General features: G+C 32.1%; 2 protein-coding genes across 6 annotated transcripts in view; both read left to right on the forward strand.

Annotated features, from left to right (window-relative positions):
• LOC140062851 (uncharacterized) overlaps positions 1 to 4,827 on the forward strand; it is a 49,845-nt gene extending 45,018 nt beyond the window's left edge. For both annotated transcript variants that reach the window (XM_072109222.1, XM_072109223.1), the window contains exon 3: positions 791 to 4,827. In XM_072109222.1, coding sequence (XP_071965323.1) covers positions 1,388 to 3,409 — 2,022 coding nt within the window. In that variant the 5' untranslated portion in view covers positions 791 to 1,387 and the 3' untranslated portion in view covers positions 3,410 to 4,827. The remainder of the gene's footprint in view (positions 1 to 790) is intronic.
• Positions 4,828 to 6,886: 2,059 nt separating this feature from the next.
• LOC140062209 (importin-11-like) lies at positions 6,887 to 26,398 on the forward strand. 4 transcript variants are annotated; one of them, XM_072108307.1, is made up of 28 exons: positions 6,901 to 6,966; positions 7,799 to 7,977; positions 8,256 to 8,405; positions 9,062 to 9,162; positions 10,932 to 11,208; positions 11,793 to 11,925; positions 12,771 to 12,829; positions 12,983 to 13,031; positions 13,197 to 13,264; positions 13,641 to 13,868; positions 14,935 to 15,096; positions 15,482 to 15,569; positions 16,149 to 16,196; positions 16,543 to 16,648; positions 18,701 to 18,864; positions 19,250 to 19,290; positions 19,636 to 19,701; positions 20,794 to 20,844; positions 21,430 to 21,543; positions 22,120 to 22,312; positions 22,564 to 22,643; positions 22,894 to 22,974; positions 23,069 to 23,164; positions 23,776 to 23,889; positions 24,172 to 24,293; positions 24,501 to 24,590; positions 24,826 to 24,898; positions 25,381 to 26,398. In XM_072108307.1, the coding sequence occupies exons 2-28, from the start codon at positions 7,873 to 7,875 to the stop codon at positions 25,537 to 25,539; spliced, it is 3,018 nt and encodes a 1,005-aa protein (XP_071964408.1). In that variant the 5' UTR covers positions 6,901 to 6,966; positions 7,799 to 7,872; the 3' UTR covers positions 25,540 to 26,398. The 4 variants fall into 4 exon arrangements, with proteins under 4 accessions (XP_071964410.1, XP_071964408.1, XP_071964409.1 ...); XM_072108308.1 differs by having other exon boundaries at positions 7,799 to 7,911; XM_072108309.1 differs by lacking the exon at positions 7,799 to 7,977 and having other exon boundaries at positions 6,887 to 6,966.
• Positions 26,399 to 27,970: the final 1,572 nt, after the last annotated feature.

Here is a 27,970-nt window from a genome sequence, read left to right on the forward strand (position 1 = left end):
ATACAACCCGGATAAATGGAGTAGTTATATTTCCTAGGTATTATCAGGCCTTTAAAATGGAGTAAAATGGGGTTTTGGGGTTGGGTTTCTTTTTTTTTAGAAGATATCCGCGTTGATCTCCCCTATTGTCTGCGTTGAAATGACTATAATGGCGTTATCATCGTCTTCATGAATCCATGTTTAATATCTATTGGTAATTCGTTAAAAGCTACACCGTATTCGTTTACTGTATTTTTATTTTGCAATTTTAATGTAATTTCCGTAGATGACATTTAGAAATGCATAGTGTTACTTTAACAAAATCTAATCAAACATAGTAGAACACTACTTGGCACACATGTTCAATTTCTAAAATGGTAATTGAAACACGATTGTTAATGTTCATATACAGTATATTTATAATAATATATTTTCAAGGGTTACTCCGGTTTAAAATTGTTTTAACAATGATGAAAACCACACTTTCCAGTGAAGTGTTTTAAGTGTGGTTTTCATCAGTGTTGCTGTATAATTATGTTATAATAAACAATAGACATTTTAAACCAAAAATTAACGTTTAATTTAAAGAATGGTATTGTCAATTATTTTTACATTTTGTTTTTCATAAAACTAAATTTGTTTTCCTGATTTATTTTGTATTTAGGACAGGACCACAATGCAAAACAGGTGTTATTTTACCTTATTGTGTTATACTGTATAAATTATCAATTATTAATATCAATTATTATTATCAATTATTATTATCAATTATTATTATCAATTTCTTATTACTGATTATGTTTCATTTCAGACTGGTAATCCCGAATTCAAGGTGTTGTCAAATCGTTGGTGTAGAAAACATATATGTTATATTATAAACTTATTATGTGCAACCACGTGATTCTAATTAATTTAATAAAGCATAGCGAATACCAGCAAGTATTGAAAAGGCAAAGTGAACGCGACGTAAATTACCAATACCGAAATTACTTGTAGTACACGGAAATACTACAAAAGTGGTAAATATTAAAGTTCTGGTATTACTATTTTTTCATTGGCATACTGTTGTATTTTTTTAGCAGAAACGGAAAACATTACATTATGCAAATTCTTTTTTGACGAAGTACTTTGATAACGTTGAAATTAAATGTATCGTTGAAGCATAGCATGTTCCTCCATGAACATAATCATTGCATCAAAATACAACGGATTAATCAACACAATTTTTAAAATTGTTTTAGCAGCTTTGTAATGACGACTTTTTATTGTGACCCGGCTTGTTGAATGCAGAAATAATATAAACAGTGTTTACATGTGTCTTAAAAGAAAATACTTAACCGAGGTGACGTAATGATAACGATCCGAAGACGCTTTGTCGACCATCTTGATTTAAGTTGTTGTTACTAAGATGAAACTTCTGTATCATCCATTTCAAACAAAGCCGAGTAATAAAAGATTACACTTTACGTTGTTAACGAGAAGTACCGAATCGTGTTTGTTATATACATCGAATGTTCCCACCTTCAGAGCATCGTACCAAAGAGGTTTCACAACTCGATTCTTATTCCTTGTCACGTATCTACTAACAAGTATAGGCATTACCTGTGGTGTCTGCCCGCTAAAGTGTGTCTGCGATGACATATACTTATCTGTGAAATGCAGTAATCTTACAAAAATTCCAACAAATATTCCAAATTACACCCGAATTTTGTTGATTACAGAAGGAAATATCACTCAATTGGAAAGAACAGACTTTCTTCATTTACCGTCTCTAAGAATGCTTTCTCTGGAAAACAATGGAATTCACACAATTTCAGGTGATTGTTTCAACAATACACAGAAGCTTCGAAAACTGATTTTAAATGGGAATCGTTTGTCTGTTTTTCCAGAAGCATTGGGTTGCCTTAACAAGTTGAAGTATCTAGATCTAATGGGTAATGATATTGTTAATTTAACAACAAAAAAACCTATTAAGCTAAAAAATTTACAATATTTGGATCTAGAAAGCAATAGTTTGACTAAGGTATCAGGAGAGTTTTTTAAATCATTATCTAAACTTCGTACACTTAATATGTCAAATAATCAAATAGACATTATTGATGACGATTGGTTGAGAACATTGAGTAGCTTAGAAGAACTTCAAATGGAGAGTTCTTTTGCAATGCCACCGACTATAGAAAATTGGTTTTCTAACAAATCACGTAATTTCTTTAGTACTATAAATCTTGCTTACAACGATATCACTAGTTTACCAGCAAGGATGTTTAACTGTTTACCAAATCTAAACACGTTAATTGTCAACAACAACCAAATATCTGAATTACCTTCGAATATAAGCCTTAGCAATTTGAAAATTCTTGAACTGGGATATAACAAAATCACTCATCTGAAAACAGAGACATTTGAGTCCGGTTTCAACTTAACGAAGTTAAGTTTGTCATCAAACCAAATAGAACGCTTACCATTAAATATTTTCCAAAACTCAAACCGTTTAAAGCATGTTGATCTCAAATCTAATTTATTATCAACTGTTAATCTTGATGCATTCGGGCCATTACCGCTTTTGAAGTATTTAAGTCTGGCTCAAAATAGGATACAGGTTTTGCATCCTCGGTTTCCACATCAATACCAACATCTCAGTATTTTTGACTTAAGCCACAATCGAATAGAAGTTCTCGACGAAGATTTCTTTCGATTTAATACTTCACTAAATCTACTGAGTTTGAGTAATAACTATTTGGTAAAGCTACCTGATATTAGTAACCTCGATAAATTAAAGACACTAGACGTATCGCATAACTTACTGACTTTTTTACCAATTGACACGTTTGACGGAACTCCATTGCAATATTTAGACTTGGGTTACAACGGATTCGAATCTATTTCTTGGGACACGTTGTTTAATCTTTTTGAAAGTGGTTCTCTTGAAACGCTAATACTTGAAGGAAACCCCATTAGATGTGATTGCTATATGGAATGGGCATATCACATTCGAAGTACTCATCCTTATGTCTGGTTATCAAACTTTACTTGTTTTTCACCAATTCGGTTTGAAAATCATGGTTTTTTCCAAATACCTGACCATGAATTATATGACTATTTGCCGAATTGCACCGATGACATAGACACAGATTTAATAACAAGAATTCTTATTATATGGTTTTCTGTTATGGTATTTCTGGTTCTCGTTTACTGGATAAGAGTGTATCATAGAAGTTTGAAATTATGGCGTGCCTGGACTCGAAATAAGCACAAACGAAAACTTGAAGCAAGTCGCAACAAGAGGAAATCCAACACATTTTATCGAATTTCCAACGATAACTTTTGGAATAACAATAATTTGTTCACACACCGTATGACATCTAGCTTTCGTCGAGTGCGTCTTACAGAATCGTTACAAAGCAATGAATATTTAGAAACCATTGTTTAAACATTATATTATATGCTGTTGTAGGCCTATTCGTGAAACCTTGAAAAAATTTTTTTTTTTTTATTAAACACATCCCACCTTTTCAAGAATATTTCACATCTTGTCTGTTTGAAATGGTTATCTTACATACATGTTGGAAGATATTTTCCCTGAATACTCTAGATACAATGATCCTGTTAAAACGATGTAGTCTTCTGTTCATTTTGTCCAGAATATTTATTTCGCAGATTGTTATAGTATTAAGTAAAATGAACATGAAGTGTTGGTAACCGTTAGATCAGAGAATGAAGAACAATTCCACAGAAGATGTTTTCAAAATAAACCTCCTATCTTCTGATGGATTAATCGGCTATGCGTTCTTATTTTGTCGTTAACTCCGTTTTAAATTCTCTTGCCCAAATTTGAAATCCATTTTTTTTATATAAAAGGTATTTATAAATTACTTCATTATCTAAGCTGAAGACAAGTTAAGTGAGGGTATTTTTATCAAGATTACTTTAGAATTTTTAATAAATCCTTAGTGTTGTACAATATTTTTATATAGTCTCAAACATATCAATGTTTGTTAGATATTATATCAATAATTAATTATTATAATTATTATGTGCCCGAAGGTTTATTTCCATGCAAACTATATTCATTATACATTTGTCTTTTAAACTCGCATTTATCTCATCTGAAATGTGCCTTTTTTCTTCTTTTGTGAACATTAATTTTGTCACATCTCACAAATATATTTTATATTTTAATAATAATTGAAAATATTAATTATTAGAAATTATACCAAAATTATTATAATATTATTTCCGACTTGGTTTAATAACATTAGTAGCAGCTGCGAATTAATAATTAAAATAATTAAATTAATTTCTGTGAAATAATGTTTGATTATGACTATTTTCTTCTTCGTGGCTTAATTAGCGAGTTTCTTTGTAAAAACTTGTTTTAATAATTCATCTCGCTGGAAAATAATATTATTTTTAATTCAAATTCACAGAAATGACATTGTTATTGTACTGTTTATGTATAATATGCAGTACTCGTTTCTAGAGGACATTGTGTTTTCACACTGATCTTTAATCGAATATGAATCAATATATTGTTTTTAGAATTACGTTATTTGATTATATGCTGATACAAAATGCGAAATTATATATTTATATTTTCATTATTGGAATTACCCTAACCGAAAATGCGCCAGTATTATTTTGAAGGTTTAGCTTGCAGGTATTTTTTTCATTTAAATTATAACTAGACATGTTATTGCTATTTACATTTTAAACTTACTTTAATGGAGTTTGGTATTTTTAAATTAATATATTGTTAAATGATGAAGTCTATCAAAAAGATATCATTTAAAGTGGTTTAAATTGGAGAATAATAAGTATTTTATCATACAATGCAATAAAAAAATACGTTATTCAGATAAAATGCGTTTTGTTGAAATGTGTTTTTTTTCCTCGATCCCATCAATTCATATTATACTATTACTAAACTATTACTATAATTACTATTGGATGAAATTGGATGAATGATCATAATTATTATACTATATGAAGAGGGTCATAAAGGAGTATGGTAACACACTGATAGTAGTAGTGAATATTGATAGTAACATGTGATAAATATCGACAGAAAAAAATATAGAAGTTGATTCAAAGATTGTGCAAGTATATAACTGTAAAATGTTAATATCTCAAGCACATATGAGCCTACATCTGTATTGTATCTGTGTTTATCACCTGTCTTTTGCTATGCGCCCTCGTCATAGTCGCCCTACCCATCATTTCAATTATTCATCAATTCAAACTACAGTAAATAAAAAAATAATTGTATAAGATAATAACCTCCTTGGCGGAGGTAATTACATGTTTAGTTTGCAGTGAAGTGTATAGAGCAAACTGTATCTCGGTGGTAAAGGTGTTACGATCTTCCAGTCCCAAGGTTCTCTGTCAATTCTAGTGCCCTTTTCTAAACTACACTTCCTAAACCTGAAATGAGACTAATAAACATGATATAGGTATCCATCCTGTAATGTGGCTAGTAACTAGCTGTTGATACAAATTCTAATATTAATCACGAATTCAAATATACACGCCCACATACACTATTACGAAATAATTATTATTTAATACCTGCAATATTATATGCTCAATATTAAACATTCACAAAGTAATGTTTTCTATAATGCATCATATATCAACAGCTTTACATTTGCGAATTGTTTTAATGTTTGCATTTTAGTTTTGCTCACAATCTTTCATGTAGGTATTATTATTGAATATCATTATGCCACTTAGGGTGTTATACGAAATGATAGATAATAATCATGATACAATACCATACAAGCAATGCTTATGGTGAATGAATTTTAACGAATTGAATGACCAAACTCGACACAGTATGTCATCTACAGAGTGAATTTCCAAACTGTAAGGCCTATTGTACAAAACGTGTTATAAAAGACATATGGGTATATAATCTATACTATAAAATAACGGTATTAATAAGGCCTATTATGTGAACTGCGATTTTCCTATGTGGACGAAATAAAGTTATCAAATTATCAAAGTTAAATATTATTACTTGGCAAAATATAATTTGGCTAAGTCAGTGTTTGTTTGTTAGCACGATAGCGCCTTAACTTTTCAGTATAAACTAATAGTATACAAATAATGAATGTTTGTGAGTGTAATGGTACAAATTTAGATGTTATATAAAGGCATAAAACATGTCTATTGAAGTGCAAGAAAATTGGTTCATTAATAATATCAAAAAATAATTTAAAAAAAATTAAAATTGGTATTTTGTTAACATAGGTCGCGCCGAAATATTTTGCTATTATATTATTATTATAGTATTATTATTGTTGGGACTAGAGCGCCTGTTCACACTAGCTTATCATCAGAAATGTTCGCAGTTATTTCTATGAAAATTTAAACTTATAAAAGTCCATCATCTCCTACGTAATGTTTTTCCTTCAATGATTATTTTAAAAAAACAATTCAATGGTCTATTACTATTTAATTTATGGGAAAACAAAATTTAGGCCTAATAGAAGGAATTAAAAAAAGGATGGACGGGAGTTGCAGCTACCAGGTACGTGCAATTGTTTTATAATCACCGCATAAAGTTAGTAGGCTTACAGTTATTTAATCAAATTAAATTTATTTATTACGTATCATCCGTATTGAATAATGATGTATTTCCCGTTAATGACAAAACATTTGTGAGTCTTGGACAAGAACAAACATTTTTAATACACTCATTTGATGTTTAACTTCAAGATTACAATGATACTTCACAACCAGAAAGTTTAGTAAGTTAGAAGTTAAGGTTTATTGTTGTTTTATACAGTCGAGAGAGTCAATTGTAATGATATTATTTATCATATTTTTATTTGTGGAGGAGGAGAAAAAAAGATAAATAAGTTAGTGCGCCCTCAATTGTAATTTTCTCTCTCTCGCGCTCCCTCCTCTCTCTCTTTCCGCCGATGATGATCCATGCGATTTTGTTTGACATGTTTGCTCCATTTTGTGCATAGGGCCTAGGCCTAGGTAAAATAATGATATTGTATATTGATTTAAACGAAATACACGTGTTCTATGCCAACCTAGGTTAATTGATTGGTATGCTAGGCCTTTATTCTAGCTAGGCCTAGGTATTGGTTGATGGATGTGCGGCCTAGCTAGCCCTAGCTAGGCCTACTAGGCCTGGCTAGTAGTACTACTCTAGCTAGGCTAGGGCCTAGGCCTACTCTTCTCTACTTACTAGGCCTAGGTAAAAGTAGCCTAGGTTGGGTAGCCTAGAGTACAGTAGGTAGGCCTAGCCTAGCTAGGCTCCAGGGCCTACCTACTGACACTGACAGCCTCTAACTAGGCCCTAGCTAGTGGAGTTGTGGCCTGGTGTTTATGATGCTTGGCTACCACTCCCAAAAGGCAAGGGCCTTGCAAGGGTCCTGGGTTCGAGTACCGTCAAATGTCAGGATTTTTTCTAAGGACCAAATTACTCCACTCCCAAAGACTTGTAATAAGACTTTGTTTATGTTATGTAGAGCATCTTGTGTAGGCCTATATGTTTGTCTTGTGAACCTCTGAGGGTCCCTAATGATCAGCAATAGCTGGATGGATCACCCTCATTAAATATGGTTTAAAAAAAAAAAAGAGTACTACTCTAGAATCTAGTAGTCCTCCTCTTCTCATTCCAAGTTCTAGCGTGTTAGAAAAGTATAGCATATAGGGGGGCCTAGCTAGGCTAGGACCTACTAGCTAGGAGAGTTAACTGTATTATGTTTGTACTTTCATGAATTAATAAAAGTACAAGTTATCAATGAACCAATTTTCATAAATTTCAATAGAAATGTTATGTAAATATTTTATTTTATTAAAGGTCTAGGCCTACAGTATATTCAATGCATGAGTACAGTATCATATTAGTACATTGGATGGAACCTCCATCATGTTATGATCCGATCCATCATATGGCAGCCTGATTTTGATTTTGTATGTATAAGAATTGGGATCTTGAAAGTTAGTTTCACAGCAGATACAGACGAATTAGCAGGTGGTGTATGTATAAATTGACAGTTAGAGCCCCCTTTCTCACAGAAATCATTAAATGAGTGGATTGTTTGTTTAATTTAGAAGTGTATTTATTGATTTCAAATGATGATTATTTATAAACAAAATAACAAAAAATAAACATATTAGTTATTTTTCTGTTTCTTTATATTTTCAAGAGTTTAATATGTTATTTATTTGCTGGATATTATTAGAATTATTATGGTATTCTGAGTTCAAAAGATGAGAGAAATCAAACTTAAATGTATAGTATAACTATTTTTTAGGATGAGATAGCAATGGATCTGGAATCTGCTAAGAACGTGGTTTTAGACACCCTAATTGAAGCATCAAGTCAAAATGTTTCACTGTTAAAGCCAGCGGAGCAGAAGCTTAAAAGCTGGGAAATACAACCAGGATTCTATCCAATTCTTCAGGTATAAATTTACTAGCTGTGAGAGGCCTCCTTTGGGACATCCCTATTCAGGGGAAAACCTCTATTAATGAATAAGAGGCATTATATGTTTTTAACACTGTAGCCTATTTCTACCCAAGGACATCCCTATTAAGGGGACACTTGTTTGGGTACTGATTGAAGGTGTCCCCTTAATAGGCTTTCTACAACAATTAAATAAGTGAGAAAGTGAGTGAGTGGCCGAGCGGTTAAGACAGTGGAACCGTAATCACGTAGCCATAACATCGGCAGGGGTTCGAGGCTCACTCACTCCATGGTTCTGGTGGTAGAACGAGTCTTCTCGGATAAGGACTATAAACCGTAGGTCCAGTGTACACAACTTGCTCGTGTGCACTTTAAAGAACCTAGTACATCTTTCGAGACGAGTAGGGGGTTACCCCGGTGTATTAGTACATCACAGCCACTGATCACCAACTGGGCCCTCTGGGAGATCAGTCTTTGACTGAAGAGGTCACCCAGTATAAAGATAAAACAAACAAACAAATACTGTCTAGTCACAAAAAGAATCAACTTTTTTATAACCCTAATTAAGTAATATAATTTTTGCTGATAAAAAATGAATGTTTAATATCATAACTTCTTATGCTTATGAAAGTATATTTAATTGTTATTTTACAGTCAATTTTTAGCACTTACAGTATTGATGTAAATGTGAGATGGCTGGCGGTGTTATACTTCAAGAATGGTATTGATAGATATTGGAGAAGAACAGCCCCCAAGTAAGTGTTAGCTGACAGTACAGTACAATGTGTATGATGATTGAATATGATACCAAGTGACAAGAACAGCTGCTGTCCTACTGTCATTTCAACTATAATATGCTTTTTTCTGTCCCAACTCCCTACAGCCAGATAAAGCCCGTCTAGGGCATCTTCCACTCCCTTACACACCCACTGGCTTCATTTCAAGTTTTCCATCCTTCCTTACATTTTTCCTTCTCAGCTGTCTTTGTATTTTCTTCTGCAATCATGATATTGATCATGTACTTTGGTAATTTCTCTTGGATTTCCTGGTGCTTTTTCTACCACGTACAACTTGAACAGCAAAGCCCAAAATCAGTTTTCGTATTTTACTAATTGCTTTTCTTTGTTTTCTGGTAACTGGAATCAATTTGATGGAATTATTTTTTGAGGTCAAACATTTACTACATAATAATTAAAACTGGAAAATAAAGTATTGTTTGGCATCATTTTGTTCTTTTCAATTTTTGTGTCCAAATTATTTTTGCTAGGCATCTTTTAACATTTACAGTACATTTATCTACCTAAAAATACATCATATTTTACCGTAAAAATTATGACTTTTTAAAATTGTTTAAAACATGAAAAATGAAGATTCATTAAATCAGACTTCGAATAGGTTATTTTGTAGTTTTAATAAAGTAAATCACTTCCGTAGGAAAAAAAACGGGGAAAAATAATTTTCACTTATAAAATTACATGATAAATGGTTAAATTCAACCAAAAATCCATTGGCTGGCAGCCAACTTGACAATTTTTTTGCTTTAAATTCCATTTTTTCAGGTAAATAATTTTTGTTTTGATCCAATTTTTGGTCAAAGTCAATAACTATTATGTGACATTAAAATGGCATATTCAACAACAAAAATTGTAAAAAAAAATTTTTCAGGGGGACAATACATCTTTAAATACAAGTGTTAGTTTACAGGATAATAATGTTTGTATACTATGTCCTTTGATGAAGAATTTTTCAAAACCTGTTGTTGCCTCTTAGATAACTACTGTATTCCAGTCTGGTGAAACCAACAAAAAAAAAGTTGTTTTAAATATAAATATCCCACTTAAATTTCATGAGTTAATTGAGCTTGAAAATTAAGTGTAAACAGAAACGGTAGGGTGTTTTGAAGTAATTAAGGGTTATACATATTTATAGAAAATTATCGAATGTAAACATGAATGAGAATTTAAAATGTAGCTGGTACATTTAGCAAACACCACAGTATTCACATTGGGAATGCTATTTAAATGTTGACACTTTCTATTGTATTTATTAGGAACATTTCACACAGATTTATGAAAACGAGTATGTAAAAAATGAGTTTTTGTTAAAAAATAAAAATCAGAGGGTGCTAAGATCAAAAGAGAATTTTTAATAAATTATATATAATCATATTCATTCTAAATTCAATAATACAAGATACGACTCGTATATAAACTTCTAATATTAATATATAATACATTCAGTTAATACAAGATACGACTCGTATATAAACTTCTAATATTAATATATAATACATTCAGTACATGAAGCAATGAAATATATGAAATAACAAAACAAATGTGATGAAAAAAAAATAAAATAAATTCTAGTTTGTTACCTTTTAAAATCGTTTCTACAATTTTTAGGAACCAAATTGAAAATATTCTAATCACATATTGATATATCATTTCTTTACTGGGACCACTTCTATTAAGGAATCATTTCTACTAATCAGTCCTGTTTTTTAATCCTACTTTCCACTCGACAGTGCAATTAATGAAGAAGATAAAGAAACAATTCGTAGACAGCTGCTCACACGGTTTGATGAGCCTGCACCACAAGTTGCACTCCAGTTAGCTGTTGTTATTAGCAAAATCGCACGAGTTGATTGTCCACGGAATTGGCCAGAGCTTGTGCCAACGATTATGGAGGGGCTTAAACAAAACGATGACTTTCTCCAAAGAAGACTGCTCTTAACGTTACACCATGTAATTAAAACGTTATCAGCTAAGAGACTTCCTGCTGACAAAAAGACATTCCGAGAGGTATTGTTTTCATTTACAATATTAATACCCTTTTTCATAGATACCAGGGGTTGTCTTTTAAAAATTGAGTGAATACACTCCAATGATACCAAAAATACCCAATTACAAGTCAGTAAATATTTATTGCCTTTGTCTATACGTTTCAAATTAGGCTTCCACAGACTTGTTTAAAACCTTCTTTAAAAAGCTTTTGTTTCTGCAGATGGTTTGATCTACTTGGCTTGTGTTCATGAGACCATGCTTCCTTCATGCACTACATAAACGGAGAGGGGGAGGGGGTTTCAAACCCACAGAAAACAAGAAATATTTCTTCTCTCTTGATCACCTCCTTCTTATACTGTCGATTCACATTACAGTACAAATGTTTGGATATCTCCGGGTTACAGATGCTAGCTTGTCACGGTGTAATGTAAACACTTTAAATAAAAGTGCATATTCACATTGATGTACGCGAGACCTGTAAAAATTACAGATTTGCATGATTTTACAACACAGACTACAGAAACACTTTAAAGAATGAGCATTGTTATTGTGTCTTTCAACAGTCTATGCTTTATGCTTCTATTTTATATTTCTGTTTTCAGTTTACTAGAACATTTTTCAACTTTATAGCAGAACTTTGGAATAATCATACTGAAACGTTTCTTAATAAAGCATCTACAAACATTGAATCAGCTGTTACATCATGTTTAGAACCAAGTCAGTTGTCACTTAAAAGTACGTTTTTTTTAGTTAATTTAGTCCAAACATGGAGGAAATATGCTGTATATATTATACTGTATTACTTCCACTACTCAAACTAGACCACCTTTTAATAATAGTACAGTAGTGTTCTAGAGTTGCAAAAAAATTCACTCAATTAACGTTGCAATTAGAGGTGTTTGTGGTGTAGTTTTTCTAGATATTTTACCAAGTAAAGACTGGCTTTTGGTGTCTCTTGTATGTTACTTGAATTCTTCTAGATTCGCAATCAATTTATTCTATTATGCAGGAAATGCAAGTCTGGTGCACAATGTCTTAATAAACTTTAAATTGCACAGGTTTTTTAAAGGAGAATTCAATTTTTAAAAGGGCAATAAACATGGAAGTGGAAAATCAGTATTCCTCCAAACAAGGCAGAGTTGACCAATTATTGCAATTAGTTTTAATAATCCATCCATTACAATTGACCGTGAGATGTTCTGTGTATTGTGAATCTTGTTTCAGCACATTCATTTCATTCATTCATTTGACCATATATTTTATGTGTTGATGACGTAATATATACTGCATTGTCAATTAAATGAATTTTAAATCTAAGAGTTTGTATATTATTGTTAAGGACAAGAGGGAACTTAGACTATGAAGTACTATTGTGTTGTAACCTTGCAAGCAGATGTTTGTACAGAAGAAAACAAGTAGTTAAGAGCAAAAAGAAAAGCACACATTACATTGGTTTTTCAATATATTTTGGCAATGAAATCCATTTTAAACATTACCATTAAACTTTTTTAATCCTGTTGTAATTAATTAGACTCGGTGGCATGTTCAATACAAATTATATCATTTGTTTTTTCTTTTAGTTGCCAAGAAACTAATGGTACATGGAATGACTGAAATCAGTGAATTTCCTAATGCTCTGGTAAGTTTTCAAACAATTTGATTACTAAAGGTCTTACTGAAGCGTGATTCCCACTAGCGACGCAACACAAGGACGTAACGCAACGCAAGTGAATTGACCAATCACAAGCGATCGCTTATTCCCTCCTGATAAATGCATACATTTGATTTTCAGACCACTATTGAAGTTGTGTTTCAAAGACTAGAGCAGATGTTACAAATAAGTGAGTTTTAAAGGTTGTCTATTATATAGAGTAATTTATGTTCAACAAGATTTTGCACATTGATAGTGTTTTAAGAGGCTTTCAACTATTTTTAAACATCCAATAAACACACAACCAATTATACCAGGATATTCTGGCCAATTATTAACATGTTTTTTTTTCCAGGACGCCAAATAGAAGACTATGCACTTAAAGAAAAATTAGAAAAGAAAATTATTCATCTTGTAAAAGTTGTGAGTTATATCATTCCTAACCACCTTTAGTAACACTTGCTAGAATATATGTGCTGTTCATGTCTACACGATGCTGTCTGCATCACATGTTCACATCCTAAAAAAATCAACCATATTTGCAATGTGTACTTTTGACATTTTAATTTTGGTTCACACTGCACTGCATTAAATGCAATGTGTTATTGTTAATCTACCCTTGAATATAAACACTGACTTATTACATAGGCAAGATCATGAGGTCTGCATCTCCTATGCACATATCATTCAAAAACCATTCATATTCACCAACATGTGTTAATTTTTACCAGTGTTGTAAATAGTAGTACTTTTGTTTCACTACTCTATACTAACCATACCACCTCTTCTGTACTTACAGCTGTCTGTTGTACAAATTAATCATCCTGTGTGCTTCATCCGATTCATTCAGCGAGCTTTGACGTTTACAAGCACGTATGTTTTTACGCAAGCGGCAGAGAATCTCAACTTTGAGAGGTTCATCATTGAATGTATGAACATCATGAAGGCCATAGTCACATGTGATGAGTATAAAGTCGTTAAATTAATTGAAGCAAAAACAGAACCAAGTCGAATACAAGCTTCTAAGGTAACTGAAGAGGATCATGCATGCTACTTATGAGGTTTATGATTCTTTTTAATAACCATCACTTCTCAGGCACACAGTGACAACTGGATGATCTAATAAGTAATGCTAAATAAATGTTATCGATTGTTAGAAACTCCTATTAATAAGGTTTGTTCTGTTTTCCAGCTTGATATAAGAGTCAAAATAAATTTTTTAAGCTAACTTTCGTATCATTGAGTTTGCTGAATTAAGTGACAAATTTAGGTGCCAACTCAAGAATAACAAAGTTACACTCTCAAAAAAAATTATGTTGACACCAAGATTAAACTTGATCCAATTATCTGACCTCTCAAATCTCACTGCTGTGCACATTGACCAATCAATTTTGCCACCGCACTTCATGTAGAAAGCATAGCATACTGGTCGGTCTACAAATACTCTGCTGCACAATGTTGTTTAGTGGCGCTCTCAATTTTGGAAGTATGTGTTTTCCTTGTACTTGACCAGAAATGACCGAAAGATAATTGGATACATTCAATCATTTTTATATGTAATTTACTCTTCAATGTTATCATGGTCCTCGATTTCTGCTGAAGATATTTTCTCCTGGGTTAATTAAATTGTGACGTTTTGTAAAAAATATGAGAGTTAACTAATTTACAAACCCACTCAATACTCCCAAAATAAACTTTAAAGAGTTGTAAGACCAGACTTAATGTCTAGAAGAAAGTAATGCAACAGATTAGAATAGTCTTTGCCTGATGACATTAGAACATTTTTATCTTCCTGTCACCAGAAATGTAATTATGCTTTGTTATGATTTATCTAATTCTTCTATTACTGTAATCTATTTTAATAGTACTGCAAAATGATTGATAGCAAACATAGATCTGTTTAACTCCATCCAGGTTGTTAGGAAAGATGAAGGACCAAACAGGGGGAGGGGTGTATTTTTTTAATACGCCATATTCAATATTACAGGCATGGTTGGCTCAGCAAATCCACCAACATACCCCAAATTTACCCAAGATATTCAATAAATATTCAATATCTTGTTTTTAATATTTTACATTTTGCTTTATAAAAGATTAAAGAAGAATTCTTCACAGAGTCCGTACTCACAGAAATAGGCACGCGTCTACTGACATCGTATTTCTTATTGACGCCAGAAGATTTATACAACTGGGAAAATGACCCAGAAGATTTCACAGCAGATGAAGTTGGTGAATCTTGGAAGTATGGTCTAAGGGTGAATATAACATGAAGCAATGTCATTTATTGATACATTTTTTGCTATATTATTTATAGGAGAGATTTACTTTTTTAATTCATTTTCCTGAGTGGATCAAAAATTCCAGTAGTTACCACCTTCCTAAATTAACAAATGGCATTATAAGAATCCTCGCAAAATTATAAATTATGGAGCCTTTTTCGATTTGCGATGACCTAGAAACAAGGTAATTTAAATTAATTGTGGACATTTTGGTGGTTGTTAGGTCATTGGCCGTTTAAAGCTCCTTAATATGCTTTCAGTTCCAGGGTACTTTTGATGTACTCTAGCTCTAATTCATAAAGATCAGAATGTGCTTATGTATGTTATGTACTAACTTTATATTATTATTATTATGTTAAAGCCTTGTACAGAGAAACTGTTTCTAGCATTGTTTCATGCATATGAATCAATGACCCCTTTACTACTGAAGCTTGTGGAATCTGTCCAAGGTTTGTACAAACATTCACAACTAAGACTAATTGCTAATGTATGCTAAGCAACATAGTATCAACTTTGAGTATAAAATGATTACTCATTCATTATAAGTCAATCTTTATAAGTCATCCTTGCAGGTTTCTGTGGGGCGTTTTCATCCTTAACTTATGTATATCGGGGGCGGTCACAGGACTATTTTAAGAGGGTTGCCAAAAGAGTCCAGTTAGACACCGAGTATTTGAGCCACTGTCCCTAGGCTCTAGTTTGCCGGAATTATTACTCTATAGTGCACTAGCAAACAGCAAAACGATCATAGTCTATTTTTCAATACGATCATAGCCTATTTTTCAGTACAATCGTAACCTAATAATACACACGGGACTAACAATAGGTAACATTTGTTGCATATGCGAAGTACCCGATGAAACTTCCAGTAATACATTCTAATCTGTAATCAATTAATTTTTTTTTTTTTTTAATGAAGCTGTTGCAGAGACAGTATGGAAAGAAATAGATAAATAAACTATTGTTAAAATAAATATTATTGTTGTTGTTCATTTGCTATAAAAAAAATATAATTTATTTGTTTACAGGAGAAACAGATGTGGAAAATATGACAAGTATCCTACAAAAAGAAGCTGGTAATTATAATTGACTTGACTTAAATGATAATTGGAAACCAATATTTCATATGGTAACCAGCAAATTGATGTTTATTTGCAGACACCTTTTGTATGTGGGTCTTGTTTAACAGGATTTCCACCTTTGAATGGTTCATAACAGAGGATAAAAATGTTATAAATGTATGCAAAGCTCCAATATTGTTATAGAAATGTGGCCTACTATTACACTAACAGATATGAATGTCAAAAATTACCTCCTGTGCTACTGCTATTAATATTTAAGCCCACCTTCTCTAATACTTACATGTGTACATAAACTTAATAATGATCACTTTTATTCTTTGCAATGTATTTGTTCTATTAGTGTATAATGCAGTGGGTTTGTCAGCATTTGAACTGTATGATGAAGTTGATTTTGATCAATGGTTTTGCAACCAGCTTTTAAAAGAACTCCAGAATAAGCATCCACGGTAAAGATTTCTATATACTAAATATTTAGAAAAACAGATATACATCGGTCATTTAAAGGAGTCCTACTGTACCCCTCTTGACATCACTCCACTGTCCTTTAGTTCGCTCTCTAACCTTTATATAAACTCTTTAAGTAAATTGCGTTCTTTCAGGCAATACTGTACACATTTTTTTTAACGCTATACTGTATTTGAATAGTATGCAACACTTTACCTGTAAAATTCTAACAGTCTAAAATATTAAATCTGAATCTAATTAGCCATGTAATTGTAGAGTAGTAGTAGTCAGATATGTGTATATGTCAGATAACATGATATTTATTTTAAGGATAAGGTTAGAATAAAAACATGCTGATCATTTTACACAAAACTACATTCAAGTTAAAATTGTAAAATAATGATAAATTCATCCACTTTTTATTGCAAAGATTTAAATGTCAGCTTTGAATTTTTTTTTTAAATGAAGTTTAGATATTATATTCATGAACTGTAGTGTTACTGTAGTGTTAATTGTACTGTTAGAAATTGTCTACTTGACTAGACATCCTAACACTAACATTTAAATGTGTAGGCACCAAAGATACCTGGTAAACCTGAGCATGTTTGACCTAAAGTAAAAGTATCCTTTTCTTGGTGCATAATGGGTTGTTTTGGTCAAAACGGTCAAAATGTCAATTTTCAGACTTAAAAATTACTAAAATAGGTGAATAAACTAAAAAATATTGGGGCCACAAAGTTTTGAAAATTGTTTTAATGCACTGTATTGATCTTTTTATCAAAGTATCGAAAATTAGCCTTTTCTACTATAAATGTATGTGGTACAGTACATAAAAATAATGACCGTCTGTGTTTTGCCAGAGCAAAATACAACCCTCTATGATCTGTGACTATTGTTACAGTTACAGACCAATATGCCAAGAAAATGATTGTGTGCAAATGCTAAGTGTAGATAATGAGAAAGTATAATTATGTCTCTAAGGAAATGCTTTAAATGTCACACTTAAATTATATGCAGATTTCAGTATTTCTTTACTAATTTTTTTTCTGAAAACTTATCAACTGTAAATTTAAATTGCATATAAATCATTTTCTTAATAGCAAGATAGATGATTTAAGTAGAGTTCTTCGGTGTCATATACACAATTTTCAAAATGACAAAAATGCGTTTAGACAAAGTTTATTGTTTGCCATTAGCTTTTCATCCAAACAAGTGATATTCCGTTTTTGCGATATTCTCCACTGCTTTATAGACTAAGACCGTACATGAATGTGTTAAAATGCCACTGAAAATACAGCTCTTCTTTTAAAAGGAGCGTGATTGATTATAATGAGTTCAAAAATTTGACGATCCTTAATCCAGACTTGCAAACACCACTGATTAACACAACATTCATGAATGTTGTATTTAAGTTGTTGTCATTTTGAATATTTTTGTATATACTGTAAACATATACAGACGTTAGAAGAAATTCTAAACCGGCCGGTGATATACTGAATAATAATGGATTAATTTGTAACGATAAAGATAAATAAATCTGTGAAAATGAGAACAATCCTTCCCGACCAAGAATCGAACCTGGAACCTTCTGTAGATGTCCTAACCATTAAACTGGGGGTTTCATCATATTGTTCAAATTTGATTGAATAGCGGCTCTTTAACACCCTCGCTGTGGTTCAGCAAAACAGCACTATTTTTTAATATAATAAATACATCATGCTAACATGTTTTATTTTGTACATAACTTTGGTTTTGTCAAGTACATAGAGAAAGAAAAAATATTTACTATTCAATTCAATTCAATTCAACTTTATTTCAGACAAACTGTCCATATATTATTGATTACTATAGTTTACAAAAACAACACATTATTATGGCTATACTGATACTAGTTAACACACGTAAAAGTATACATGAGATTATATATACAAAAGTTCTGTCCATTTTCTATTGCAACTTTGAATCTTTTAGAATACGAGAAAAAACACATGTAATTAAAGTATTACAGCTTTTTTCAATTTTTTTTTTTTCTATGTTGTTTTCTTGATTTCTAGGTACAAAATAATTCGACGAAGGGTGATTAATGTTGTAGGACAGTGGTTGGATGTTAAGCTGTCGCCTAGTCTTCACCCGTTGGTATACCAAGCAGTCTTACCCCTCTTGTCACCCCAGGAGGATCTTGTGGTGAGGATCACTGCAGCAAAGACTCTCAAAATTGATATCCTTTATCCAGTCCTATTTACATTGACAGATCAATGGTTGTCATGACCTGTCCCATTAATGGTAAAATGTCACATGAGTGTGTAAAACAATATGTTTTCTTAATGTACTTAGTAACCACACCAGTTCATATCATTCTGTGCTTTAGAGATTGGTTAAAGATTATTTTAATATATAACAACAAATGTTTACGTGTTTGTTGCCAAGAATTTCAAACACTAAAGAATCCACTTTGGTATGATAGTAAAATCTGGACTGAGATTGGGTATTGGTAAATCACCAGGTTTCCATATTAACTGCTGTGGCACCATCAACGTTTAATAAAAAAGGAGTTCCATAAAACCATCACATTTTACAAATTTTTTCCTTAATTCTATCTTTACCTATTGATGACTTTGAATTCAGGTCAGAAAACTTTGAACCAGTAAGTACACTAAAAACATTACAATTATAAAGAACCCTTCAGGGGGTTTGTAATGGCAATGGTTTTGTAACATGTAAAAGCATCCATCTGCTAGAGCAATGTGTCCACCTGGAAAGAAGGGTGTTTAATTTAAAGGTATATTGTCCCCCTGAATAATTTTTTTTTCAATTGTTGACTATTATGCCATTTTATTGTTGTATAATAGTAATTCACTTTGAGCAAATATTGTATAAAAAATTATATATATATTTATTTTTAAAACCGTAATTTAATAAAATATATTTACATATAAAATATTTACATCAATCAGTAACATTTTTGTTTTCTTCTTTTTTTTTCATCCAGTACCTTGAGACAAGTTTTTCTCTGTTGTTCCAACTACTACAGCAAGTATCGGAATGTGATACCAAGGTAAAGATAAATGTGTTATTAATCCTCTATGGGCCCGTTTCTGCTGCCAACCCAAAATATACCGTATAAATATACCGTATAAATATACCGTATATATACCGTATATGAAATTCGTGCACCGTTTCCGCTGCACATACTTCGTGGGTGGGTTGTAAAAAAGTTGGCTTTCATTACCCAAAATGCATTTCGTGAGACGGAAGTATGGATTGACCTCGTGTGGTGAGGTTTTTACCTACCGGTACATGCTGACAAAAACAAAACAATGATGGTTTCTCAAAACGTCGTAGCATTGCTTTCTATTTTAAATCTAATGAGCAGAAGTGGCAACGAATTTACACCGCACATACAAGCACAATCTAGAAATGTCACTATAAATAAACTCTGTTATTCAAATTGAGTTTATATTATGCTATATTATCCTATATTGCCGTTTTAGTTTCCATTTTCTATTATACAGTATTTTACCATGATTTTACATCACGTTGTCGTGTAAGAACATTCGATTTATTGTAATTAAAATCTCGGTATCTCTTCTGTTGCCATGCAGTCTCCCCCCAACTTTCGCTTCCCCCCACAATTGAATTGCAAAAATAGTGATTTGTTCGGTCCACAGTGACATTTTGATCTGTTGCTTGCTTTTACACGTGTTTTTCAACTTTCAATGCAGCAGAAAAACCAAAACAAACGAGTCGCGCTCTGTTAGTTTTTGACCTCGTGTCATGAGTCGGGTCACATTTACGGTATATTTTGAGTGCAGCAGAAACGGGGAACGAAATATACGGTATATTTTGGAATATACCGTATAATATCCACAAACGATGGGGATATTTATGCAGTATATATACCGCAAATATATACGGTATATTTTTTATGAGACCCATTTCTGCTGCCAAAAAATATACCGTATATAAAATATACCGTATATATACGGTATATTTTTGGCAGCAGAAACGGGGCCTATGTGTGTAATACAAGCAAAGAGGTTATACAGTACTACAAGGTCAACTCCAATTTAATCATACTGTAGTTCAAAAAGCAAGTCAGCAGTGTTTCTTATCTGTAATAGATCTGTACATTTTCTTTATTTCTTAGATGCATGTATTACATGTTCTATCATTTGTTATTGAAAGATCTGGAGCATGTGTAAGTATTCTATACTTAACTTGTAAGTGTGTACTTGTTCTATGACTGCTTGAAAAGAAAACATGTATGGGCTGAAATGGTCTCACTTTGTTTTTTTAATATTAATCCAAAGGAAAATTACTTTAAAAAAGGTCAATGCTGTGGTATCAGGGGCTGGATATCAATGGAGATACAAATAAAATAAGCAAAAAGCTATATCAAAGCGATAAACCTTTTGGGCAACACTAGCCCTTCATAATAATATATAAAAACAAAACGATGATAACGTCTACATTATTATTATTAAAAATAATATATTTATTTAAAAATACTATTCAAATATTGTTTCTATTTAAAATTAAAAAAAATGTTGTATAACATAGTCATAAACATAATTTGTATTTTTATGTGTAAGTAAATTTGAGAAAACTAGGAAAAAATTCAGGTCACTAGTCTGCCGTTCATACGCCCAAGGAAGCAGTAGATATTGCACTAACAGCATGATAATTTAAGCTACTTTGATGTAGTCACTAAAATTATCATCCGTTTAGTAGTAAAGTTTCAGAACATCTTGAAAAAACAAATATTACAATATTTTTGTTTAAGGTACAACCACATGTATCGCACCTTGTACAATATTTACCTTTGCTTTGGGAGGAATCGAGTGAACATGACATGTTAAGATGTGCTATCTTATCGACGCTTGTTCATCTTGTTCAGGTAAGATTAGTCTTTTTGTGTACAACTGGATTTACAGGCTCTGTAGAAGCTGGCCTGACATTTTTTTATTTGACAAAATGTTGGCAAAGTATTTGCCAAGTATTATGCTTGCTTTGTGCAATGTTTGTTTGCACCAACCTACTCACTACACTAGTTAGGTCTTGTTAATTCATTGTGCACCACGTGGGCGAGGATAGCATAGAGCAGATGGGATTGGCAGAAGCATGAGGAGGGCTACATCCGACAGGGGATGATACAGCTAAACTGAACTGAATTCATTGTGCACACATTTTTTCACAGTTTTGTAATGACAAATTTTAATAATCATATAATGTTGTTACATTTTTTATATCTGCTTTAATTATTTTTTTAAAATAGGTTTTTTGTTAAAATGTACACCACATGCAATTCGCAACTGCCAATTGTAATTTTAATAAAATGAAATACAGTTTTAGCATCAAAACATATTTTCCATCATTTGTTTAATGGAAAGTGTCTCTTAAAGGGGGTGGCCCAAAAGAGGAGTTCTATGATTGTCATTATTCTGAAATTAATAGTATTTATTATTTCTTGTAGAGTCTTGGTACCTTAAGTGTTAACTTATATCCATTCCTGATTCCAATCATTAAGTTCAGCACAGACTTAAATCAGCCTCCTCATGTCTACCTACTGGATGATGGCATTGAACTCTGGCAGGAAATGTTAAGGTGTGCTCCTTCACTCACACCTGATATGCTTCAACTATTTGATAACATGCCACCATTATTAGGCAAGTTTATAATTAATAATGTAAAAACCCACCTTTGATTTTTAAAATATAAAATTATCAGAATCTGTAAACTTATTAAAACTATTTAAGTAATTTCAATAAGTAATTTTCAAAATTTATTTAAAAAGTAGAATCCATATTTAAAGGATAACTTTGAACTGTACAATTTATATCCTACCTCTTAATAACGTTTACTGTATTAAAAATGTAATTTTCACATGTATTATTTAATTTACTCATATTTCTTATAGAACTTGGAAGTGAGAATTTAAAGAAATGCTTTATGATCACAACTTCCTATCTTCTTCTGAATCCTGAAGAATTTTTAAAGGTATTATGATTGATTGATTATTAATATCTGTTTATTATATCAAATCAGAATTTGAACAGTTGAGCTGTAGCTTGGTATTACTATTGTCTTGCAAGGTCTAGTACAGCATTGCCATTGTTTTAACTGTTTACACTCGACTACCTAAGCCTCAAATGGGATATAGTTATATATGAACTTAATAAAAAATAAGCAAATGAATGAATCTAAAATCCATTACACCTTGTAAATTTAAATTTCTTCTCTGTTTCAGACGTATTCACATGTTATTTTCCAAGGTTGTGCTAATCTAATTCATGAGTTAAAGCCAGAAGGGGTTGTTGTTATCTGTAAAGTAATGTATACATATTATTTATTAACTAAAATATATATTGTACAATTTTCAAACAAACTTTTTCATATATATATATATATTTCTTTTTTAATAGCTGATTGAAACAGTATTTAAACTTTTCCCAATCCGTGGACCAGAAATTTTCCGGCCATTGCTTCCAACGATATTTGAGGGTATACTTGAAAAGGAGGTGATTATAATTATTATAAAATATTTAAAAAATTATGCAATTTCAAATTCATGTATGCATTTGATTTACCTGTTTCAGTAGTGTTTAGTTGTAAAATACAGTACAACATTTTTATTTTTTAATAATTTTAACCATATTTAATGAGGTGATCCATCCAGCATTTGCTGATCATTTAGGACCCTCAGAACAGATACAATATACAAAATACAACAAAAACAGAAAAGAAAAACAAAAACCAAAAAATAAAATTAATTACATAAGACTACAAATCTAAAAAGAAAAATGTTAAATTAAGCAAAAATATATAATATATATATAATATAAATATTTAAATCTACCTAAACTATTAGGTAAACGATAGTTGTTTTCTGGTTGCCATGAACTGTACTTAATTTTGATTTTCACTTTCTTGTCTAGTAAGTTGGCATAAAAATGGGGTCTACAAGATTACAATTCACTCAAGCAAACTAGCGATTTGCTTTAGAAAATTTAAAACATTAACTTTTTATAATTATTTGAAGAAAAAAATGTTATATATGCATAGGAATAAGTTTAACAGTAACCAACATGTTAAATAACTAAATGTTGTGAAATATATCTTCTTTTTACAGGCTTATCCAATCCTGATGTCTATATACTTATCACTATTTGCAAGACTAATCCTTAAAAATCAATCGTTTTTCTTCAAATTTTTGGAAGAAGTAGGAACTATGTGGAATCAACAGGTAATGGTCCAATGCAACATTTTTTAAATCTAAATTTTGCAATTTTAAACCCTGATATTTAGTTATGAAATGTCATGATTTCTTTTAGTTTTCATCTTGTAGCATTTTGTTAATTTTCAGCTCTTTTAGCTATGTGGATCAATTTATATTCCTGCTTGTGTGCTGCTACAGGGCAAAACAATTCCTATGACCAATATTTCTCAAAGAAAGGCTTTCAATTTTCTTAGCATTCTAATTTATATTTAACTGTTCAAATCTATTGTATTATTTTTTTCGATCCAGCCAGAAGACATTTTAGAACAACTGTTGAGCTTTTGGTGCGAGTATATGGTGAAGATAACTCAGCCAGAGAGACGCAAGCTGACAGCACTTGCATTCACTACTCTATTGCCATGCACATCAAGGTTTGTACTGTATTTAATACCTGGTCGCTGGTTGCACCGGCCTAGGCTAGCATTTAATACACTTTTGCAGCTTGGCCAATATTGTCAAAATAAACTGATTTTTCAGGTGACAAACCTATTAGGAAACACGTTGTGGGGTCCTGAAGTTGTCCCCTTGATAGGATTCTACTATATTGTTTCTTAGTAGCCTTGTTATTTTTTTTGTAGGGCTGTGGTCACACTTTTTCCTGATTTGTTTTATCCAATTGTCGAGGTGTTTCATGATGTCATGAGAGAAGACAATGGCTCTCAATTTGAGTAAGTTTAAACAAATACGCATCATTTGTGTGAACAAGTTGTTACACATTGGGATGAAAGGCCACACTTTTAGTAACAAAGTGGTAGGGATGAAGCCCAATGATAAACAGCAGTGAAATGGACAAACACTAGGGTACAGCCTACAAATCTGTGTATTTGTAAAAAATCGATTTTTAATGGTGGGTTGGACTATAAATGCAATGTCTTCTTTCTATTTTTTCTTTCCGTGTTTTAGTTATCTTGTGATGGGAGATAGGGATGACCTTGATGATGAATATGAAACCGAACATGACAAAAGAAAACGACAGGTACCAGTTTCAGTTTTCATTATTGTACTGTATAAACTAATTCATTAGCAACTACTGCTTCTAATTGTAGCCATGTGTTGTTTATCTTTTATATACAGTATTTTGAAATGGTAAATATTGAATTGAAACTGAATTATACATTTATTATTTTTTGATATCCAAGAAAAATAACAAACAGTGTATAATTTTTACTAGATTTTTACTGGCTGATAAGTTTTAATAATTAAACAACTTTGTCTAGTTATCTGACAAACACATTTTGCTCCTGTTATCAGTTAACATAAAGCACCCTTTTGTTGTCACAATGCGACAATATGTAGCTGTCCAGTCAAAAAGTCATTCTGTACACTTATGAGAATGCCAGACTGGCTGTTAGACTCAATAGCTGTGTGATGTGTTGTGAAGACAATAGGTTGCTAATAGTGATTGTAATAAACTTTAATATATAATATTATTTCATATGTAAAAAAAATAATTTTCAGCTTTCATTGCAAGACCCTGTATTCAATACTCCACTACACGAGTACACCAGAGCCCAACTGATGGTGTGTGAACAAGCTTTTGGTGCAGAAAGGTTTCAATCTCTAATAGGCAGTGTGGACAAGGAAATCAGGGAACAGTTAGAAGAGTTTTTAAAATGAAGCAACTGCTACCAACAGTATCAATGAGAACATTAAAATAATTAATACTTACTTACTACACATTTTCAGCAATGTGCTAGCCAATATTTTAAAGATCTTGTTATAAGGTACCAGCATGTACATGTATGTACTGAGATCTAAACTAATATTATGGAATTAGCTACATGCTAATCCACCAATGATGAATATATCTATACATAAAGGCCCAATTATACTTTAAATTTAGATGATAAATTAGATAAAACACACAAAAAACTATGTCTATTTATCGTCGATCGTTATCGTCCTAGTGTGTTAGCAGCCTTTAGTAATGTGTTTGGTTATATGATGGTTGTTGGAAGTGGATTCAACTTTAGTCCAGGAATAAATTTAACTTTAATGAATACAGGCATAACTTACAGTTAACAGTGTGTGGATATAAACTGTTATAATGCTGGATGGCATAACCAATGGAAGAAGCCATTTAATTTGGGTTAGAAACAACGTTTTTCCTATTGTGTTTTGAACATGCCAACAAGTAATGCATAATATTGATATTTACCATCCTGTTATTAATCTATTTTTAATGTACAGTAACAATAATTCTGATTTTGTTTAAACTCGGGATGTTACATGATAGCATCCTTTGAAGCATATTTTAAGATTTAGGGTTTGCAGACTGCAGTAAAAAAAGATGGTAATTGTGAATGTTTAGGGTTGCAGACTGATTGTTTTACTGTAATAAACATTGTATAGGGGCCATGCGTTGTAAAGAACATTATACTTAAGGTGTCATTTTAATATTATATGAAATAATGTATTCAAATTATTATAATTTCGCATTTTTTGTTACTACTAAATGATCATTTTAATCATCATTGTATAAATCTTTATTCTTATTTATTTCTTTCTCTAAAGATTTTGTGTATGTTGTGTTGGAGAATGTATATGGTGGTGATACCATATATGTCTCTGTGGTCTAGTGGTATGATACTCGCCCTGTAAGTGAGAGGTCGCAGTTTCGAATCCCGCCAGAGACATTTTTTCATACAACTAACAAATATGGAACTTTTGACAGCTAGTTGGGGGAAGTGGACTGGATGGGTGAGGGGTGTCTCTAGTCAAACTGTAGCGGGGTCTGTGATAGGTCATTTGGTATTCCTTACAATGTGCTAAATGATATGATATTGGTTGCTGGTGGTATCTTACAAATATAAGATAGCCTACATTAGTTAGGGGGAAGGGGAGGGTCTCTAGTCAAACGTGATGGTGTCTTCTGAATATTAATTCAGCCCACCCAACTATCAAATTTAATGTAGAACAATCCACCGCTAATGTAGTAAAACCTCCAGCTAATGTAGAAACACCAACAGCTTATGTAGTAAATAAAAATCAACACCAGCTAATGTAGAAACAATCAACAGCTTATGTAGTAACGAAAATTGCCTCCCAGCTTATGTAGTTACTGTCGCCAGCTAATGTAGAAAATGTTATATATTTTTCAAAAATGTCTAAATGCATCGATCTTTACTTAGCTATCAGTCTTTCTACCTCTCGTCAGCATCCATCTCTGTTAAGGGACCGCTCAGGGGTGGCGCCAGGATCTTCCCGACGCGGGGGCTACATTCCCCGACGAGGGGGCTATGCGAGCATCACAAGGCTGGGGGCCAGGGGGCCGCCAAGGGCCCCCGGAAGCAACGCGTTCTGGCGTCATTTGAGGTCATTTTAATCAGATTTAGGGTAGCCATTTTTTCCATTTTTTATAATGCATAAATAAAATACTGCGTGCAAAAAAACGATGCGCGATGACTGTTTCAATCCATATTTTTCAATTTAAAAAATAAAAGTTCAAAGAAAATTTAGAAAAATAGAGTTGGAGGTCCTGGAAATTGGACTTATATACTTCAAAACATGAAACAAAATATATAAGTCCCTATCATGGTTGTGACTGAGCTAAGAAATGTTTGAAAAATAGAGATGTTAGGTCCCGGAAAATGCACTTCTTGTACTTCGAAATATGACCAGCTTTATTGTTGGGGCTGAGCTAAGAAAATGTTTAAAACTAGAGCTGCAGGTCTTCAAAAAATTGCATTTTATACTTTGGAAACATCAGGCCCAGAGGCTTAAAAAACGCAAGCGTAGACCTTTTTCAGTCGGGGAAATAAGTTTATTCCTCCCAAGTGTATGCCTGCGTACCATCTGGACTTCCGAGTGGTGAGAAATTCATGACATACAGGACATTGAAAATTTAATAACTTAGCTATAATAAGATGTTGGCTAAGCGAAAATGGCATGTTTTTTTGTTTAGTAATGGATGAAATATTTATTTTAGGTGCCCCACGGTACAGAAGGTTACTTGTAAATTAAAAAATTGGTGAACATACGAACAATTAACATAATTCGTTTTTGCTGTAGTGTAGCGCACGTCGACACAGTACACGACGTAACCGTC

The sequence above is a fragment of the Antedon mediterranea genome, chromosome 11, assembly GCF_964355755.1.
Source record: "Antedon mediterranea chromosome 11, ecAntMedi1.1, whole genome shotgun sequence".
NCBI lineage: Eukaryota > Metazoa > Echinodermata > Crinoidea > Comatulida > Antedonidae > Antedon > Antedon mediterranea.